Source organism: Argiope bruennichi, chromosome 3 (assembly GCF_947563725.1).
Source record: "Argiope bruennichi chromosome 3, qqArgBrue1.1, whole genome shotgun sequence".
In the NCBI taxonomy this organism is placed as follows: Eukaryota; Metazoa; Arthropoda; class Arachnida; order Araneae; family Araneidae; genus Argiope; species Argiope bruennichi.
In genome coordinates, this window is record NC_079153.1 from 44782854 (window position 1) to 44804011 (window position 21158).

The 21158-nt window shown below is 30.3% G+C and overlaps 2 protein-coding genes across 2 annotated transcripts; one reads left to right on the plus strand and one right to left on the minus strand.

Annotated features, from left to right (window-relative positions):
* Window positions 1-259: 259 nt before the first annotated feature.
* LOC129962819 (uncharacterized) lies at window positions 260-12272 on the minus strand. Its single transcript, XM_056076818.1, has 3 exons — window positions 12094-12272; window positions 1330-1709; window positions 260-588 (listed from the first exon to the last, which is right to left on the minus strand). The coding sequence occupies exons 1-3, from the start codon at window positions 12270-12272 to the stop codon at window positions 260-262; spliced, it is 888 nt and encodes a 295-aa protein (XP_055932793.1).
* A 4807-nt stretch (window positions 12273-17079) lies between these two features.
* On the plus strand, window positions 17080-18639 carry LOC129964047 (speckle-type POZ protein-like B). The gene has a single exon (XM_056078715.1). The coding sequence runs from the start codon at window positions 17308-17310 to the stop codon at window positions 18304-18306; it is 999 nt and encodes a 332-aa protein (XP_055934690.1). The 5' UTR covers window positions 17080-17307; the 3' UTR covers window positions 18307-18639.
* The last annotated feature ends 2519 nt before the right edge of the window (window positions 18640-21158 follow it).

Consider the following 21158-nt stretch of genomic DNA (forward strand, 5'->3'; position numbering starts at 1 on the left):
GCAAGCCTTTCGCAACATCCTCCCCCCTTTATGGGAAGCTCAAAAACTAAGTTTAAGAGTCGCTAAAATTAAGTCTATTAGGTCTCTTTATTTCATGGCTGAATCTTAACACTTGAGGCCAGTTCACGTCGTTGTCAGAAGTCTCCATAGATGAGTCAGCAGATGGTCCCAGCTGGTTTTTGAAAATCACTACCAATCACTTCAAGAGGGAATATTCGTTGTATGGGACGAACTAATGTAGAATGTTGAGTCTTTATTCTTACTTCCTCACATGTCCATCTTTTCTGGGTATAAACTCTATGACACTGGCTAAAGACCATTGAAAACGCTTTTTCACATCATCACCAATTAATACAATATCTCCTATCTGTATGTTACAAGACTGTGGATGTTGTCGATGGCGCTGAACCAACTGTCCAAGATATTCTTTTCTAAAGCGCTCTCTCAGCACTTGGATCATTTTTGCTCTAAATCTCAATCTTTTATGAAGATGATTACCATCCATGACATCCAAGTCTGTTGTTTCAGATGTAGGGTTACCATATAAAAACATGGCTGGAGTGATTGATGTAAGATCCGGCACATCCTCTGATTGATAAGTCAATAGACGTGAATTAACTACTTTTTCGTATTCACATAAGAATGTTGTCAATATTCAAATGCGAATATAGCTTTACCAAGTGCTCTTCTCAAAAGCTCTTTTAACGTTCTAACAATTCTTTCCCAAAAGCCATCCCACTTTAGCTGATTGTGATGCGCGAGGATAGAACCTGGGACCTTGTGGTTAGCAGTCCAGTAACTAAACCATTATGCAAAAGCAATTGCTCGTGTAGCGTAGTTGTTAACTGGCTTATATACTATTCACTACAGACTCTCCCTCCAGAGAGTCGGAGGTGAGACGAATGATATGGATGTCGAGTGGTTATGTATTTAGTAGCTGTTGTCTTAATGGGCCTGTACCCAGTTGAGTTGCGAGAGTGTGTGGGTGAGTGTTTGCTGATGCAACGTCAAGTGAGGCTGACGACTTTGGGTTGCTGCGGCCTTTTTGTGTTGCTGCGTCAAGTGAGTCTGACGACTTTGGTTTGCTGCGTCAAGTGAATCTGACGACTTTGGTTGCGGGTAGATGGCGCCACAACAGCTGTACAAAGGTTGAAGGTTCATTGTCCGAGGTCACCAATTTAGCGATATGCGAATGCGCGAAGATAGAACCTGAGACCTTGTGGTTTGCAGCCCAGTAACTTAACCAGGATACAAAAGCGCACGCTCTGTCTAAAGGCTATTCACCACACCACCATGCTGCAGTAGGGGGAATAAATTTCTAGGTTATACGTTGTACTTCGGCAGATTGTGAAACTTCATTCCAATCGACAGCCGCTAACTCGTTGTAAGCACCTCGGAAATTTGTTCCCTTACGTCGAAATGATAACAAAAATGAATCAGGAGAAAGAGAAGAAACTAGTTCAAAAGGCACAGCTCGAAAAAGGGCACATGCATAGATTACAATCCAAGACTTATCACCTCGCTTAAAGTACATAGGATCAATGAAGTCTACACCAACCACTTCAAATACTGCGGCATCTTTAATACAGTCAGCAGGTAAGAAAGATGGTTCAACAACAAATGATTTACTTTTAAACCGACGGCACTCGACACAATTATTCCATACTTTTCGAACTGTTCGTCTTCCACCTAATATCCAATATTTCTCTCTAATTAATTAATTAATTAAGAGTAATTGAGTTTCAGCATGGTAATTTTCAATATGAAAATGTTCAATAAGTCGTTTTGTGAAAATACAATCGCCAGGTAAGATAATAGGTGATAAAAAATTAGGATTATTTATGCGTTCTGTAATTCGGATTTTTATTCGAATTATACCTTTCTCATCTTTAAAAACACATAAATTTGATATAGATTTCAAATCAGGAAAATTTAGGATTTGTATTGATTGAATATATCGAATCTCAGCCTTCTTTATCTGATCTAAGGATAAATTTTTCTCGTAAGTTTCTCTTTTCATAACCATATTTTGCATTATTGATAAATCTACTACTAATCGAATAATAGAATGAAATTTTGATAATTTCCTATCATACCAAGTTATCTCTTTTTCTGACAAGTTTAAATTGCATAGTCTAACCTTTCTTCTTTCTAACAAAATTTCTGAAGTCTCACAATTAAATAATTCATTGGCAGGTCAAGTATGACAGGACCCTAGAAACCAAGTAGGACCTTTCCACCATCTTGGTTCAATCAAATGACTGGGGGGTCACCCTCGAGAAATAAGATCGGCAGGATTCATATTTCCGGGTACAGGACACCAATCACTTCTAGGAAAAAGGACTTTTATTTCTGTAATTCTATTTGCAACGAAAACTGACCATTCCCCTTTATCCCTCAACCAAAAAAAGCTACCATGAAATAATTCCAAAAAATTGTTTCTATGTCAGTAATAGTAAGAGCAAGTTGTACAGAATGTGCTAATCTGGCACCAATACAGCATGCCATTAATTCTAATCTAGGGATAGTTACTGATTTAATGGGAGCTACCCTGGATTTAGCTCTCACAAGAAAAATCTTTACACCATTCGAAGTTTTCAGTTCCTAAACATATACATGCAGCATATGCTTCTTTGCAAGCATCAACACATACATGTATTTCAGATTTAAAAAAAAAAAGAAAAAAAAAAAAAGGAATTTCTATATCATTTAAAACATTAATTTCTTTTAGCCACTTTTTATAAGAGTTAATAAAATCAACTGGCAAAATAGAATTCCAATTTAAATTGAGACTCTGAGTTTGTTGCAATGAAATTTTAGGAGGCAAAGTTATAGAAATTAGTTGATCAATCGAATCAAGAATTTTCTGAATACCATACAATAGATGCCTTTTCGTAAATGCTTGCTGCTCTTCCATAAAATTGTCTAGAATTTAAAATACAATTTAAAGTATCTTTATTCAGATCCCACAAAATTCTTAGAAGTTTAGTAACCCCACTACTTTTAGAAACATACTTATTCTTAACGTTGCTTTCCCAGTTTCTCAAATGAAAGCAACCATGTAATAAAACTTCTTAAGCGTTTTCAATAAATTCTTCCGGTTGTTTTACATTATTAACCCCTGTAACACAACTGTCTACATAAAATGAAAGTTTCAATTTATCAACAATTTCAGAATATTCTATAGGTGCATTTTCTAGCAAGTGTGACAAAACAGCAGCTAATAGAAAAGAACTTGATGATACCTCAAAAACTACACGGTAATGTCGGTAAATCATTTCTTCCTCTTCTTAAGATAAAAGAAACTCAAAAAATCTCGATGTTAGGAAGCAATCCTTAATTGAAGGAAAGCCTTTTCAATGTCTGCCGAAATTCCAATAGGGTAACTTCTAAACCTATCTATAATATCCAGTATTTGTTCAATTAAATTTTGTATACAATAATTGACTCAAACTTTTCCAGCTTTCTCGTGTGGACACGTCATTAACTGGTCTAATTTTTGTAGTAATACTATCATTTTAAACCACTGATCGATGCTGCAAAAAATAAGTTTTTGTTTTACTTCCAACTTTTCTATTATTTTAAAATCTTCCCATTCATTAAATACCGCTTGGTATACATCGGAAAGACCCATTTGTTTAATACTTTCACACTTTCATTTATGCCTCTTCAAGGTCAGCTCTTTATTCGAAAGCAATTCACTCGCGTTTTCTCTAAAGGGTAAACTGTCTGCCATCCGATAACATTTTTATTGTTTTGATAATACTCTGCGGCTTTCAACTGCTCTTTACTTTTATTTATTTTCGCAATTGGGTCATTCATTCCAATAGTTTCAAGATCCCATAATTTGCTTACCGAAGCATTTTTATCATACAAAGAAAGAGCACTTAAGGTCATATCGTAGTTTACATTACACCAGAGGTTCCCAAACTTTTTTTTCTCGTGGACCACTTTCAAAGTTTTACTATTTTCGGTAGGCCCCTTGCTGCTACATTTCTACTGTATTCCCAAAACTTCTGAAAAATATCACCCTAAATTGGGGCTGTTAAGAAGAAAAAAAGTAGCATATTTTCTTGTGTCCTATTTATTAAAATAATACTTGTGGTTCTACAAAATTATAAACATTTATCATTACAAACAATCAACAATTGACAAAAAAATCAACAATGAACTCTGAAATGTAAAGCAACAATAAAAAAGTAGTCATACTTTTAATGAGACAGATGTACTTGATGAATTGACAGCAAATTATCAATATTTGGCTTCAGTTTTGTAAGAAGTAATCTCAAATCTCCCCGTTCTGTGATGTTCAATCAGCTCCTTTTTTTTTGTTAACAGATTGGTAACGGCGCTAAAACTTCTTTTGACAAGTTATGACGAGGGAAACGCTATCAAAAATTTTCTCGTAATTTCCCACTATTCCCCACTTGTACTATTATGTATTGTTCTATTCAATTCTGTGTTTGAACTGAGTCTCGAATATTTTTGAGTACCTACCTAGTGAATGATGCTACCTGCTTATGTTGATAGGTAACTCCAAGCCAAAATTTTTGTTCTTTATTATGAAAAACCAGAAAATTTTTCGTGGACCCCTTCTTACAACGTGTGAACCCCTGTTTTCTTTTCACGTCTACGTGGACCCCCGTGTGGTCTCCTATCGACCCCTGGGGGTCCACCTGGACCACTTTGGGAACCTATGTATTACACCCTTTACATAATTGCTTTGTTCCTGTTACAACATTTCCTAACCGCGTAATAATTATTGACAAACCGGGGTCAATTGTACGGATACATTCATAAACAATCTTCCGATTACATCTGCACCCAGTAATAAGTTGATTTCGCAATCGCTCTTGCTCAAGTCAGCTAAAATAATCCCTTTTTGCTTTCGCTGGTTTATGAGGTTATGATCAGTTAGTTTTGGCACACTGCCACAAATCTTACTTTCTACATAGAAACTATTAGAAAAAAAATGAATCATCGAGGGATGAAACTATTAATCTGAACATATCATGAAATTGGCTTTTTGTTTTCTTTCCTCCGAACAACATATTTTGCATTTTTATTTTCTTATTTGATTTAAAACCCAAATTTTCTATTGCTTGTTTAGGTATATAAGAATACTGAGATCCGCTATCAATCAAAGGTCTAAGCGTCATTGATTTACCGTCCACTTGTATTTTCACAAATAAAGACATTAAATATACAATATTTACATTACAGTTATTAGACAATGAATTTGTTTCTATTACAGTAGATATACTCTTAACACTATTTTCTTTAGGATTATCACACATTAAATAATGATGGGGTTTTTTACAATGCGTACATTGATTCTTAACTTTACAAAATTTAGAAAAATGACCAGTAGAGAAATAAGCAAAACAAGCTTTTTTGCTTAACAAAATGTTCTTTTTTTCTTCTAAAGGCATTGTTCTAGCTTCAAAACAGTCCTTGGAGAAGTGCTTTTTACCGCAAAAAATGCAAAGTAAATTTCGCTTACCGGGGGCGTTTTTATTAAACGTGATTACCAACATGGAAGCAGTTCCATAATCCGGAGCAGATTTTAGGCACGTATCCTGTTTTCTCTGCGAACCAGAAGCAAAACCAGATCGGTCAAGTTCAATGAGTTGTTCTCCCCTCACTTCTTTGTTTAGGAAATAAAGTAATTGTTCCAGGGACCGTGTTCCGCCAGATATCTCGTTCAAATTCCTGTGTCTTTCCCATGTGATGAGAATTTCTTCGGGCAGGCAGGACTCCACTAGTGGGCTCAGAAAATCACCCTAACCTGAGTTCGACCTAAACTCTCCAGGGCTCTAATTTTGGAATCGAGTTCGTCATAAAGGACAGGAAGATCTGTCGTCGCACGGCCAGATATCTCATTTTTCATGACCATGGATAAGTTCCGCTCGTAAATTTGAACCAAGAGATCCTTTCGTCCGAAACTGTCTTTGAGCTGGGCAGTCGCTTTCGGGTAGTTATCCGCTGTAGCTGGAAAACTCTCGACAACTCTGGCAGCTTTCGATTTTGGAACTACTGCTTGCAGAAGATATTGGAACTTATCATCAGCTGTCGTAGAACTGTCCTCGTTCAGTTAAAATGATGAATTTTGATGTATCTTTATACCAAATTCGTTCATTTCTTACAAATTTGAGTTAAATCCGTTCAGAGGAACTATGTATGTCCAGCTGTTAGAATATAATTTATCACGATAACTACAAAATGAAGAGAGTTAGACAGATTACGTTCGGTGATCTGATTTTCTATCTATAGGTTAGATAAACATCAATCAATTGTTGAGTTAAATCTAACAAAGGGTTGGTCATCTTTCGTGCTGTACTCTCAGAAATATCTAAACGCTATAATTTAAAAATGCAGTTAATTAAATATATCAAATTTGGGATGAGATTTTGTAACTAACTGTAAGTGTATTTCTGTGTCAGGGTTTTGTTTCAGTGTGTTAGGAAAAACGTGTATGAAACACAAATTTAATTTTCATCTATTGTTCACCGCATACCAGAGATTAATCGCCAATATACTCGACATGAGAGATCTTGTAAAAATGCAAATACCCACTAAAGGTTAATATTTTGTACTTAATGTAAGACAGTTCCATAGAAAGTGCTTTCTGGTGTAAAAGTATCACCATTATCAAAGAGTAAGTGAGAAATTTTTTGGAAAACCACTATAGCTGGTTTAATATTAAACATAGACATTAAACAGAATATTTTTATATACAATTCTGCATCAATTTCCATATTCTGTTACATCTCGAAGCGAAAGATAATAAATATCATATTTTTTCAGCCCCAAATGACTATTTATTACTTTATTCATATTTGAATTCAGGTAATTTTGTGGCGAAAAGCTTATAAGCCAGATAACAGCTACGAAACAAAAGTAATTACGTTTTTTCTTGCGGTCTTGTTTTACTCGGCTGCGAACCACAAGGTCCCAGGTTCTATCCTCGCTCATAAAATTCCGCTACAATTTATTGAATATTGAAACCTTTCTTTGGAGTGATGGATATTATTTTGAAATACAAAATTTAATTTTAGAAATAATTGCAGAAGCTTGCTTTTAAATATTGTTACGAAATTTCCGGGGCTCGTTTGGATAGTGAGAGTTATATGGTGTGGAGAACGCTCAATAAGCAGGCGGCAGTAGAAAAAAAAACAACGACGTTTATTTACACGAAGACACACAGGACAGCACAAAGACGACAACTATATACAGCACAGAGAAGACAATTATCTTCAGCCGCGAGACGTTCAAACAGCAGCACACAACAAGACTCTAATGCAGACAGTAGCGCACAGCTTAGTTCAGCACAAGATTGACTCCGTCGCTGCTCTGCTAATCCCTGGAAGACCAGTTCTTCACCGTCGATTCCGACTACTCTCTCCGACTGCTCTCTCAGACTATTCTACTCTGGCAGCTGCGGCTGCCCCCTTTTACAGGTCTCAGGAGGCGGGGCTAGAAGCCTCTCAACCAATCAGGAACGTTCGAGTCGTATCTCGGTTCCTAATTGACGGATCGGGAAATTTCTTGATGTTTCGTGTATAATCTATTTTGGCGCCAAAGTCGCCAAATTTGTTGCCAAGTCGCCAAATAGTCGCCAAGCTCGGAGACCTCCGACGCGACACCCGGACTCCGTCCAATACAGATGACTGTAAAACAATCTTTCTGATGATGGAACCAACTATGCTGGGAAGCAGAATTGCAGGTTTGTAACGATATATTTTAAAGCATATATTCCAATAGACTGTTGCCAATAACTGATTTCAATAACACATGCATTTCATTTTTCATTAGTATTTACATGCATTTTACCTTTAGATATACAAATTTCGAAACTTATACATCGTTTTTCAAACTTGAGAATAAAAAAAAATATATATTTAAAAAAACTATTATGAGATTCTATTCCTCTTTAGATTGTATTATTCAAAGGTAATCTATTGTTCTTAAATACAATCTTCCATTTTATTCTTCAAATGTCTTCGTAAAGAAGATAATAATAATTTAAAATTTTTTAAATAATTATAGAAAAAATATAACTTTTTAAACCGAATGAAAGCATATCAATTCTTTGAAAAAAAAAGTTAAAAAAAGCATGGCTATTAGTATTAGTATATTTGTAATAACCTTCCATCTTACAAATACATAATGATGAGAGTAAAAAAATTAAAACGGAATCAACAATATTCGAATTTTAACATCCTCAAAAATGGTGATACTTAAAAGCATCGCTTTAGCACGCATTCAGCTATGTTATTACTATCCAAAGTTTACTGTTTGCAACTAAAGAAAGAAGTACTTTTAATTTAAGGAATAAAAACCAGAAATGAAGAGGAAATTCTACTTCCAAGCCATTGCATGCTTGAAATAATTTAGAAAGATAAATAACGTTGCAAATAAAAAATTTATCCTTCTTCCGGTAACTTTTTCCACCTTCTTGCCAACTCACACCATAATCACATCTAACACGAATTGTTGCTATTCATTTCTAACGGCAAAGATGGAATTCATTCAAATAAAATCTGGAGTTTCTTTTTCTCTCTCTGAATTTTATCTTTTTTAAAAAGCTTTTTTCATTCTGCTTTCTTAAATAGTAAAAACAAAATTCTTAAGCTATTTTTTACCAGAAAAAAAAGTTTTTTTTTACATTTATTGGTTGCTATTTGAAAGTTAAGAATTTAAACTCATATTTTAAAAAGTATTTTTGATGCATCAAAGATCTATTTTAAACAAAAGGATGCTTTCTATTTTTATTCATTGCATGTTTTTATAAAGATAAAAACAAAGTTACCATTTTAAATCAATGAAAGATAATTTGTTTTCGGGTAAAAGTATCAAACCTATCAGAATTTTTATTTGTACCGTATTTGAATTGAGATAATGGAATTTTTAAGGTAATAGTTTTACTTTTGTCTCAAGTTGTTCATTTTTATTATTCAATTGTTCAAAACATTTGACAGAGAATAAAGGAATAGGAACACTATAATTAATTTTTAACTCACAACATTTCAAATCCTTAGCTCGCCGTTCAATTATGATGATACTTTTATTCAAATATCTATACTAATAATAAAGGTAAATCTGTTAGGTACACATACAACTCAACCTTGACCTACAGCTACTAAACTTAGCACATGTATAACCTGAAGGGTGAGAATGTGCATTCAAAGTTTTTTTTATATATATAATTACAATTTTCATTAATTAAACGTCCAGCTGAATTTTGTTATGTGTCTTCGATAATTTCAAAAAAAAAAAAAAAATTACTGCACAAAAACAAGTTTCGCAACATTTCAAAATTTATAAAAAAATGTCTTTTTAATGACAGGAGTTAAATAGTCGTATGAATTTTTACTGAATTTTGGAAACTTATAAATATTTTTCCTAGTTTCATTTAGATTATATTATTTACTGGCTTGAAGTTCAAACCGTTTTCATTTTTTAGTCAACAATCTGATCGCGTGAATTTTTTTACATTGTTGTAAGCTAAGAGAGAAGGATTCTGTTTAATATGTGAGCACTTATGTGACGTTTAGAAAAAAGTGAAATTTCAATACCACGAAATGTTGATGATAGAGGAATCGGATATTTATGTTTTAAGCAACGCTATTATGCTAATGTCTCAATCAGATTGGTTCATATACACAATACACAGAGTAAATAAGATTATTAAAATAACACTACTTTAATATTAAACAATATATCTAAACAATTTATCAGGAAAGAAATATTACCAATATTCTTGGCAACCAGTTGAATGATTCTGTTTTTTGTAGTATGTTTTGTTTAAATTTTTTATAAACATGTTTTGTTTTAGCAAAAAGTCTTTTGTACTAATTAAAGTAAAATAAAGTTCAAATTTTACGGGAATTGACAAAATGTTACAGAGATACATATTGCAATAAATAGTTATAAGTGCACATTAAATTCAAAATAAATCTAAAGCAAAAATTTAGAAAACAAATGCAATCAATATTAAAAAAATATAACTTAATCATACATCCTAATTCAGAAAGCACGAAGTTGTTTTCTATTTTAATTAATCAATTAATTTTTTTAATGTTTCGTTAGAGGAAAGAATTATCCGCTGGTTCATAAAATTTGATACTTACATATTATGGTACTGGTCTTACAGCAGCTCGTGGTTTCATCAAAAGTTCCGTTTAGTTACATATATATATATATATATTATCATAAAATAATGGTTGCATTTAAACGATTATAGTTGCTCACTTAATTTCCTTAATTTATCAAATTAAATAATGATAAAAAATGTCCTTAATTTACAATCACCTTCTAATTTGTAATCTGCTTCATTGATTTGTCATGGTGTATCTTTAAATTTGCCTATTTCGTACTTTTTGCTTTTTTTTTTACTTTTTATCTTTATCATAAAGTAAAATTATTATTTTGAAGCGTATTTAATATCAGCTCAAACAAATTAAAGACTCGCTTAAGAAATTATAAATGAACATTTTATGAATGAGAATATTTTATTCCATACATCTTTCAAGTAGCTTAGATCTTATAATCATAAAAATAATTGAAATCAATTATACTTGTTAATTTTGAAATCTATATATTTCTATTTACATAAATCTACACATTTTTTTTCGATGGCTTAACAGAAATAGTTTGCATTATACATAAATGAACTATACAACAATGCTCAAAAAATTTTGTTAAATATAATGTAAGAATTTAATAATCTCTTTTTTTTAATTTGATTCTAACAAAGGTAAATCTATTCTACATTTAAAATTCTATAAATTTGTATATGACAATGGTTTCACTTTTGATGCCTTCTTTTTCTTGAAATAAATATCTGAAATAAGTATTGTATTAATATTAATATATGCCATTCTATTTTACATGATATTAGGGAAACAATATGTAAATAAGATCTTAGACAAAATAAAATTTAATTCTTTAAAAGAAACCAGCATTTAATTATTTTTTTTTAATTCTGAAACTGAATTCGAAATTTATTTTATGTTTAACAACAAGAAAATGAATAAAAACTGCAGTTTACCCATTTTTAACATTTCTTACATTATTTTTTAACAATTTCAAGTATTAATCGCGAGCTGGTGCAGTCAAATAATTAACTATTAACTATTATCAAATAATTAACACTATTTAACGGTTCCAAAAACTCGTAATGAAAACACTCACAATATGTAATAATATAAAAAAAATCACTCAAAAAAATTACAGTATAAAATAAAGCAATAATTGCAATTTGATAATTGCACCTGCCGTGATATTTCACTAATTGTTTCTGAAGCAACAAAAAAAAACATACTAATAGAATGTATTTCATTCTTGTAAATATCGAACATCGGATGTTAAAATTTTATAAAAATGTTTTTTTATAAAAAGAAAACATATAAGAAACTCGCCCCATTATGTAGAAGTAATGACGAAATTAATAATACATTGTGATTCCCAGGCATAATTACGTTCCTATACTTCTCAGTATTCGAAAATACAGGTGGTTATCAAAATAATAGAAACATCTGTGAATAAAAGTGATATTTTTCAATAAGCTTTATAAGCATTAAGATATAATAATAGCCACCACTTTTTTTTATAAATAGCAATGTATATATTCTGGTAGTATGTGTTAGCTTTATTAAAGTTCTGTAATACTTGGGTATTTTTTTAAAAGTGTAAAATGTCGGACCTCTCAGAGAGGCCAAATTGTAGGAGTTGAGCAAGCGTGACCGAAACATCCCAATTTTTAGGTATTTTTAGAGGTACGCTTTCTAAAGTCATGACAGCATACACGCAGCGCGGCAAGACAAGCTCGGGCAAAGCAAAATAGTGGGCGGAAATAGGAGGTCAGTGAAAGAGACCGACTGGTATTGAAGCATATTCTAATGTTTAAAAAGCGAACAACTACAGCAAAAGTGACAACAGAGTTCAATACCCATCTGGATTCTCCAATGTCAGTGATTACAGTTAGAAGGGCACCTTTATAAACAGAACATTTATGGCAGAGCAGCAATTCCCAAGCCACTTGTCACAGATGTGAATAGTAAACGTCGTTTTCAGGGATGTATCTCTCACAAAACCTGGTGGATTGATAAGTGGAAGAAAGTAATATGGTCTGACTGATCGTGGTTCACACTTTTCCTTACAACAGGACGGGTATCCGTTTGGAGGGTACCAGCACAAGCGTGTGATCGTGATTGTCTCCTTCCAACTGTCAAGCATGGAGGGGAATCTGTTATAATATGGGCAGCCATGTCATGGTTTTCTGCTAGACCAATCGAAATCCTGAAAGGATAGATCACTGGGGAGAAGTATAGAGAAATTTTAGCTGAATAGGTCCATCCTATGATGCAAACTTTGTTTCCTACAAGAGATGGAATTTTCTAGGACTATAATGCACTTATCTATGCAGCGAGACTTGTCCAATCATGGTTTGGTGAACACGAAGATGAAGTTAAACATCTGCCTTGGCCCGGTGATAGTCACCCGACCTCAATATAATTGAACCGTTATAGTCTGTTTTAGAGCGTTCAATACGGGATCAATATCCTCCACCAGCATCTCTTTCAGAGTTTTCACAATATTTCTAGGACGAATGGTACGATATTACTCTAAACACTATTCAACACTTGTATGAATCGATTTTTAGGCGAATGCCAGCTGTATTAAATGCCAAAGTCGGTCCTACATCATACTAATAAAGGATTCTTTATAAATCTAAGGTGTTTCCATTATTTTGATAACCACCTGTAATTAGTTATCTAAAAATTACTGAAGCAATTATCTAGATTATTTTGCATTAGAATTCCTTAAAAACATTTAATTAAAATTCATGTCGTACTCTGTACTAAGATTCATTCATTCATCATTTATAATATTTAATTTATCCCAGAATTTATCTTTTATAAGGAATACCCAAACGCTTATCTACAAAAATATATTGCGTCAAAGAATTATAAAATAAATACACAATTTATAACCTTTCTATTTACATTTTTAAATTTTTTTAAAGCTCCATATTTTTACCAAAGAAACATATTTTTCTTATAAACTATTGAAGTAATATATTGGAAAATTTAACTCAACGAACATTGTAAAATATCAAAAGCGTTTATTTAACAGCAACACACACACACGAAGACATTACAATGAAAGATTAACTAAAAACATGAAAGAAGGTTAGGAATAGCATCGGAAGATCTTCAGTCAAATAGAATACATGTGACGAAACGTCTAGCAGCTGACGCATGCGCAGCTTACATTACAGCAGATTCTACTTTAAGAGGAAGCGGGTTTGAGAAGAAGAAAATGAGCATTGATATCTAGTATAATATATTAATATATTTAAATTACAGGTGTTATAAACCTCATAATATTCCTAAAAAATTAAACACTTAATTTAGTCTGTTTTACTCTTTGTTTCTATCTACGTTGAAGTACGATAAGACTAAATATATATAATTTTATGAATGAAACTAATTTCAAAAACAAATCTTCGCATTATTATTTTTTTGAATTAAAAAAAATATTTCATTCTGTTTTTTAAGGAAGTTGAAGAAATAGTCACATTTATACATGCCAGTGCATTTACAAGTATGCAAAGTTCATGCTCAAAGTTGTGCATTTACAAGTTAGGAAATTTCTTTTTATCGACTCAGTATTAAACGAAATTATTATAAATTGTAAGTATGAATTTAATTCTGAAAAGAGAAACAATATAGCAATATATATTCCTTGAAATTTACATTGTTTTAATACGTTAAATTCAAATAATTTGTTTATATGGTGTAAAGAAAAAAATCGTAGCTGGAAATTAATGTAAAAAGTATTGATTAGTTTTACAAAAATGGTTGAAGTTAAGATGAAAAAAGAATTGATTTAATAAATATGTTTAACTATATATGAATATATTAACTATATTTGAACTATATATGACAGTCTTTCTGAGTTTCTTATACTTGAATGTGATGTTGCAGTGAAATCTTAGACGAGTCAAGTCAGTGCAAAATTAATTTGAATAAAAGAAATCAATGTAATTTAATTACTATATTTCGATTAAGTAAGCTATATAAAAATACTTCTTGAAAAAAAATATATAATTTCAAGCTAAGTGAACTTAGAACCATTGTGACATATTATAAACCTGTGACATCCTGAAATGAATATAAAGCCACTTGGTCAAAATTCGTTGTCTTGACTCCCTTAAAACTATCAAGATTTCAATCTTTATAAAAGGAAAGAAACACTTTAAAATATTTAACAAGCACTTACGTAATAAATCGTGCATACCGAACTAGCCACGTTACAACTATACATTAAAGTCCGCGTTGCACGTTCTTATGACATCCGGGTGTTTACATTGAAATGGGTGGGAAACCCTTAGAGGGCAAGAAGATAAAATATTTTATAAATGTTAATTTCTAATTTTTTAAAAAATAAATGTTATAATATGAAAAGCAATGTAATAATTATACAAAAAGAAAAGAAATGAATATATAAAATTAATTGCATTAATTAATAATTGCGCCAAAAATTTTGAAAATTTTATTAAAATAAAAATAATAATAATAATTATATGGAAACAAAATTTGTATTATTGAAAAATTTGTTTTTTGAATTTTAAAATTGAGGGCGGGTAATGTTTGTATTATTTTGCCAATAAGATATAAAAAAATAATATGTTCAGTTTATTTAGTAAACACAGCCAGAATAGAATTATTTATCCGGCACTTGGTAGACGATTGATCATATTTTTAAATCTTAATCTTATCTTGATTGATCTTATCTTTCTTGATCATTAATAAAATTTGTACATATTTACATTGAACTGTATATTAGTTTCTCAATAGACAATTCGTGTTTTGTAGAAAATTTTAATTTAAATCACCGAACTGTTCTATTTTCTACAACAGTAAAATAATATAGAATACAAATCTAATATTTTTATATTTTTTCTATTAAAAGCAATTTTTTCTCAATACTTTTTGAGTTGTTATTTATAAATAGTTGCTCTTTGGAACTACTGAATATAAAATCTATCTATTTTCCATTCCTTTTAAAACAGAAGTAAATAATTCAATTTATTGTTGATAATTAGTTTTAATTTCTTAATTATTAATATATTTCTGTAAGATGTGCATATTTCAAATTTTTACGAATGTCAAAAAAAAAAAATCACTTTACTTTCAGAATATCAGGTGCAATTAAAGAAATGAAAAAATAAAATCCTTTTTTTTTCTTTCATAAGGATTATCTCTTCAAAATTTTGATACTACCTTTTTTAATCCAGTTGTTAAAGTTTTTCTTTTTTCTTTTTTTGTAATTCAACTATGTCATGAGAAACCTGTCGTTTGATAAAAGCACCAACAAATGCATCGCAACCAGATGACTTTATCAGATAAGAATGAGTAAATATTTGATAAGAAACTAGCTTAGTGCCAATATTATTATCTTTTTTGATGAACTTCGAAAGTAGAATTTTAGCAAACTTTCTGAAACATGTTTCAGTCTAGATTAATTTAAAAAGTTTCAGAGTAGCTTCTTGGAATAAATATAAAGTTTAGTTATCAAAAATATCTTACTTTGAACTGATTGAAATAATTTTTCCTGAATTGACATAAAATTGATTTTTAAAAACATAAATAAAGAAAATCTCAGGCTAGAATGTTTGCTTCAAATTAAAAAGAATGTAAAACGCACAGACAGGAAAAATCACCAACTGCTCTTCAAATTTCCTTTATAATAAAATATATAATATTTTCCATCGGATTCAAATTGCATTAATATTTGTTTCTCCTGCTAAGAGGTGAATAAAATAGAGAATAATAGAATTTTAAACTGCTATAAAATTAATAAACTTTCTGTCTGGATACTATAAGGTACAATGAATATTATTATAGAAAATAATAATAAAAAGAAAGGAAATGAACAGGATTTTTTGTTTTTGTAATTTAAATCTGCAATGAATTTATCGATTTTTCGACAAAAATACTATAAATGTATATGTCACAGCAAATGTGATTAATCTGGTGATGATGCATAATTACTGGTGATTATTTATAATCACCATTAATCTTATTCATAACCACGAATAAGAATAATGGTGATCATAAATAATCACCAGTAATTATGCCTAATCACCAGATTAATCACATTTACTGTGACATATATATTACAAATAAAATATATGTGATTAATTTAATATAAGAGTACAAATAATATGAGTGAATTAATATAAGATATAGTACAAGTACTATATCTATATAGTACTTAATTTAATATAAGAGTACAAGAGTTATTTTAAATCTTTTTAAAGTAGTTTATAATTATTTTTTAATTATCAAACATATTTATTATTTTTAAATTCTTTTAATAAAACTTTACTTATTTGTCAAGTCAAATATATAGCAAATATTCAGAATTGTTTAACATTTATTTAAATTATTCAAAATAAAATTGAATAAAAGGAAAATAATTCTGATCCCAATATAAATACTTGTTGATTATTTAGAATTTTATTACACATTTTAAAAATTGATGTACCATTTCTCCGCCGATAAAAAGTTAAATAAATTAATTCTTAGTTGCTCGCAATTTTTCTTTATTCTTGTCAAATATAGGGGACCTTTCCCTACCGAAGTATTTCTGCACTGTTCGTGAGCACATACCCTGTGCTCCTGTTTGCAAAAAAAGAAGACACTATGCAAGAAAAAAAAAACCAGGAAACAGTTTTCTTGACTGGTCATCCATTTATTCACATCGAACCACTCTTTATTTTTACAAGTTTTAATCGTACATTAGAACGTTTTTGGAAACAAAAATTATAAATAAAAGAAAGAAAAAGCACTTGATCTATATTTCGGTTTCAAAGTTTATGAAAACACTGATTCCTGACGCATCGACTATAAACAGTGTCGTTTGTTGTTTTATGAAAAATTGATAACAAATTCGGGATTTCCCCGTTTGACCTATCAGATAAACAAACGGAATATCGCATACCGAAAGTTCTAAGTTCATCGATGATAGTTGCAGCTCGTAAAATCTTCAATCATTGCATCCTTTTTTAACAGTATCTTTATGGAAGAAATTATCTGAAAATTATTCTCTTGTCGCGTCAGCTGCTTTTGTTATCAGCTATCTATCTACTTTTTTAGTAGAAGGCAGAGAATATAGTTCATTTATTGACTGCGCAGTGGAAAGAGAAAGAAGCATTTCTGAATTCAATTGCTTTATTGCTATATTCAGCTGTAGGTGACCAAAATTTATTTTCAGTAAGGTAAATTGAACAGAATGCCGCATTTTCCAGTTAAATTTGTAACAAAATTTCCAATTTTATGTGATAAAAAAAGAAATCGCTTCATTTCGAAAGTGGACTTAAGTGATGAGTGGTTTGTTATATTCGCCTCCAATTCTTTTTCATTTACTAAGAAGGACTTTGAATGTAACTCTGTAGAAATTCTTCACAAAAAAATTACTAATGAAGAGTTTTCGATCCGTGGAATACTTTCCCTTGTCGAAGAAAGTCTTGTAATATTTCATAAAGATTTCTCAGAAATTATAAAACCCGGAACTTCCTATAAAGAGATAATTTCAGATTTGGACCCTCCAATTTATGCAGAATCTTCTAAAATTTATATATTGCTTGGTATTGTGTATATTGAAAGTATCAGTGATGTTTTCGCAAAAGAGTATCTGCTAAAAGATACTAAAAAAGGAATACAGCTTACATCTATGGAGAAATTATTGGATGATTTCGGGAGATTATTGGATCCAAAGACGTCTTCCTTCTCAGATGTGGTTTTAAAATGTGGCGATGTTTCCATACCAGCGCATAAAAATATTCTATCCGTACGATCTCCCGTTTTTGAAGCCATGTTTTCTAACCCTATGAAAGAAAGTCACAAAAATGAAGTGAGTGTCATAGACATAGACGAAACTACTGTTCGGAACTTATTGATTTACATATACACAGGGACAATTTCTGACTTGACTGACTCGTCTGCCGCTGATCTGTTGTTTGCTGCTGATAAATACCAGCTTCAAGACCTCAAAACATTGTGTTGTGGTTTTTTGAAGAATACCATGTCACTTCAAAATGTGTTAAACATCCTTGTTTTAGGAGAACTGCACGCCGATGACTTGAAATCCTTTGCGATAGAATATATATGCAACAAGTGTACTAACTTCTCTACTATAGAAGAACTAGAGGAATGGAAAACCTTGAGGAAAGATAGGCCCGCTTTGGCTATGGATGTTTTGACTTCCTTGATCAATATCCTCCCGAAGTGAAAAAAGTGGTAGCAGAGATGATATATTAAATCTCATACAAAAATAATAATTTTATCATAGTAATCATCCTCTTTTTGCACTACATTTTCGAAATAAAGGTAAAAGCTGACAAACGGAAAGATTGAAGGAAATCTAGTCAAGTTTATCAATTCATTACTATGATCGATGTTTATATTTTTTCAATGAATGAAAATCTATACACACCGAATGTATAAAATGTTTAATTAAATATTTTTGCATCAAAAATATCACTTTCGAAGTTCTCTTCTGAAGGCTTTCAGGTATGATTGCATTGTTTGTAAAATATTAATTAAACTGGAATTTTGCATTGATTATGCAGAAAATGTATCTTGTGCTGTTATATATTAAGATGATAGAAAACATAATTTTTATTAATTTATATATTTAAATAATTTAATTTTGCTTTTTCAACTTTTTCTAAGACTTTAACTACGACTTTATCATTTTCTATTATTTTAACCACTACTTTTCTGCAACTTTAAATAAATCTCACCAATCAGTTTGATTTTATACTACTTATAATAAAGCTCAATGTGTGTGTGTGTGTGTGTGTTGGCTGTCAACAGGCCAGACCGTTTCACCTACAGCTACCAAATTTGGCACATGTATGTTTGGCCCTTGGGGGTCGAAAATGGACACCTCGGAGTGATTTTTTGAATTTTTAATTAAAACTTTAATTAATTATAAATTAAGGGCATTTTTGGCATTTTCCGCTATAACTTCCGAAAATATTACAGCACAAAATTGATTTTAACATCATATTGAAGGTAAAAAAAATTATCTTTTTAATGATATTAATGTTTTAACCCGAAATTTAAATTTCTATTTTTAATGAATTTTTTAAAAAATAATTTAATCATATTTTCCAACATTTTATTTCGCATAATATAAAAATAAAATTTAACCTGCACTTGCATGTTACAAGTAAAAGGGAAAACATTAGCTTTTATCAATGTCTTGCCAACATACAGACAAAAGCTCAAATTGAAAAAAATAAATCAACTGTTATAGCAAACTAAACCTATAAAGAAGTAATTTTCAGCACGTGTCTGAATGAAATGAAATAAATATGACATATGATATTTTCTAAAAATAAAATGCAAAGAAAAATTTTTATATTTTTAAAATATCTAAATTATTAATTCAATAAATCAGCTTTATTTAAAGCAAATATGGTTATAGATATATATATCTTTTCAATTCAGGGCCCAACGGCTCATTTGTAAAACTTTAATAATAGAAATACATGTTTAAAGATGGTCTAAATGAAGTAAATAGTTATATAGTATGTAACATGAGTCTACAAATGCTTTAATAAATGAAGAATGTTTAGCTTTTATCTTGATCCTCTGCTCTGTGAATCATATTTAACAAAACATTTTTCAGACATTAATCTATACTTTTAATAAAGCCCAGTATGTGTCTCTGTGTGTGTTGGTGCTCTACAGACCAGACCGTTCTACCTATAGATACCCAATTTGGCAGGTGTATAATTTGGAGGAAGAGAATGTGCACCCGGAGTAATTTTTTTTGAATTTTTAATTAGAATTTTAATTAATAAAAAATTATGCGAAATTTCCGCTATAACTTTCGAAAATATTGCAGCACAAAATTAATTTTTACATCTTATTGAAGCCCAAAAAATAATCTTTTGAATGATACTAATGTTTTAAAAAAAGAAAAAAAAATTAAATTTCTATTTTCAATGAATTTTTAAAAACAATTTAATCATATTTTTCAACAATTTATTTCGCGAAAGAAAAAAATAAAATTTAACCTACACGAGCACGTTGCACTTTAGTAGGGGAAAAGTTAACTTTTATCAATATGCGGTCATCATATTCACATAAGCTCAAATTAAAATATAAAATAACTATAATTCCAAATTATATATATAAAAATGTAATTTTCAGCACGTGTCTGTATGAAATTAAATAAATACGAAATACGATATTTTTTGAAAAGTAAATGCAAGGAAACGTTTTCTATGATCTTTCTCAATATCAATATTACGAATTCAATTAAATAGTTTTATTTAAGGCAAAAATGGTTTAATATGTAAAAGATATCTACTCTTATTGGAACCTAGCAGCTAATTTGTAAACCTTTAGTTTGTTAACAAATGGTTTAAATGTAATAAATAATTCTATTTTATATAATTTGAGTCCATAAATGCTGAGGAATTTCAAATTTTAAATTTTTACGTATATTCTGTGCCCTGTGAGTCATATTTAACAAAATATTATTAAGACGCGAATATTTTAAATAAAAAGAGTTACACTCCAATCAACTAAATCAATCACTATTTTATAAAAACGGGTTATTATAGATCATTTCATCGCTCGTCTCAAAAAAACCAATCCTCCCCCAAAGTTTCTCAAGTGTGATTGGCCTACATTATGAAAATGTCAATTGTTCTAATACATTGTAATATTCAAAACTTAATGAATCGGTAAGATTTGAACACATGAAATAGAAAGTTTGTTTATTTATTAAAAAATTGGACAGTCAAGAATATTTTGCAGAATATGATTCTTTAGGACCAAAAGACTGTTTAAAATTTAAAATTCATAATTTTTATTAAATATATTTATAAACGAAAAAAAAATATTATTGACAGCGTTTATATACTTTTAAAAATAAAATTGAAAACTGAATTTTTCATTGAATCCGTGAAATTTTTGTTGAATAATTCTTTGAGATATTATAAATTAAGAAAATTATTCTGTTTTAAGACATACTAGGATGCACTAACATACGTCTTTATATTAATTGAGTTTCATTATTTCCACTTTTATTTAAATTTGAATTTTACGGTCACTATAGAAATG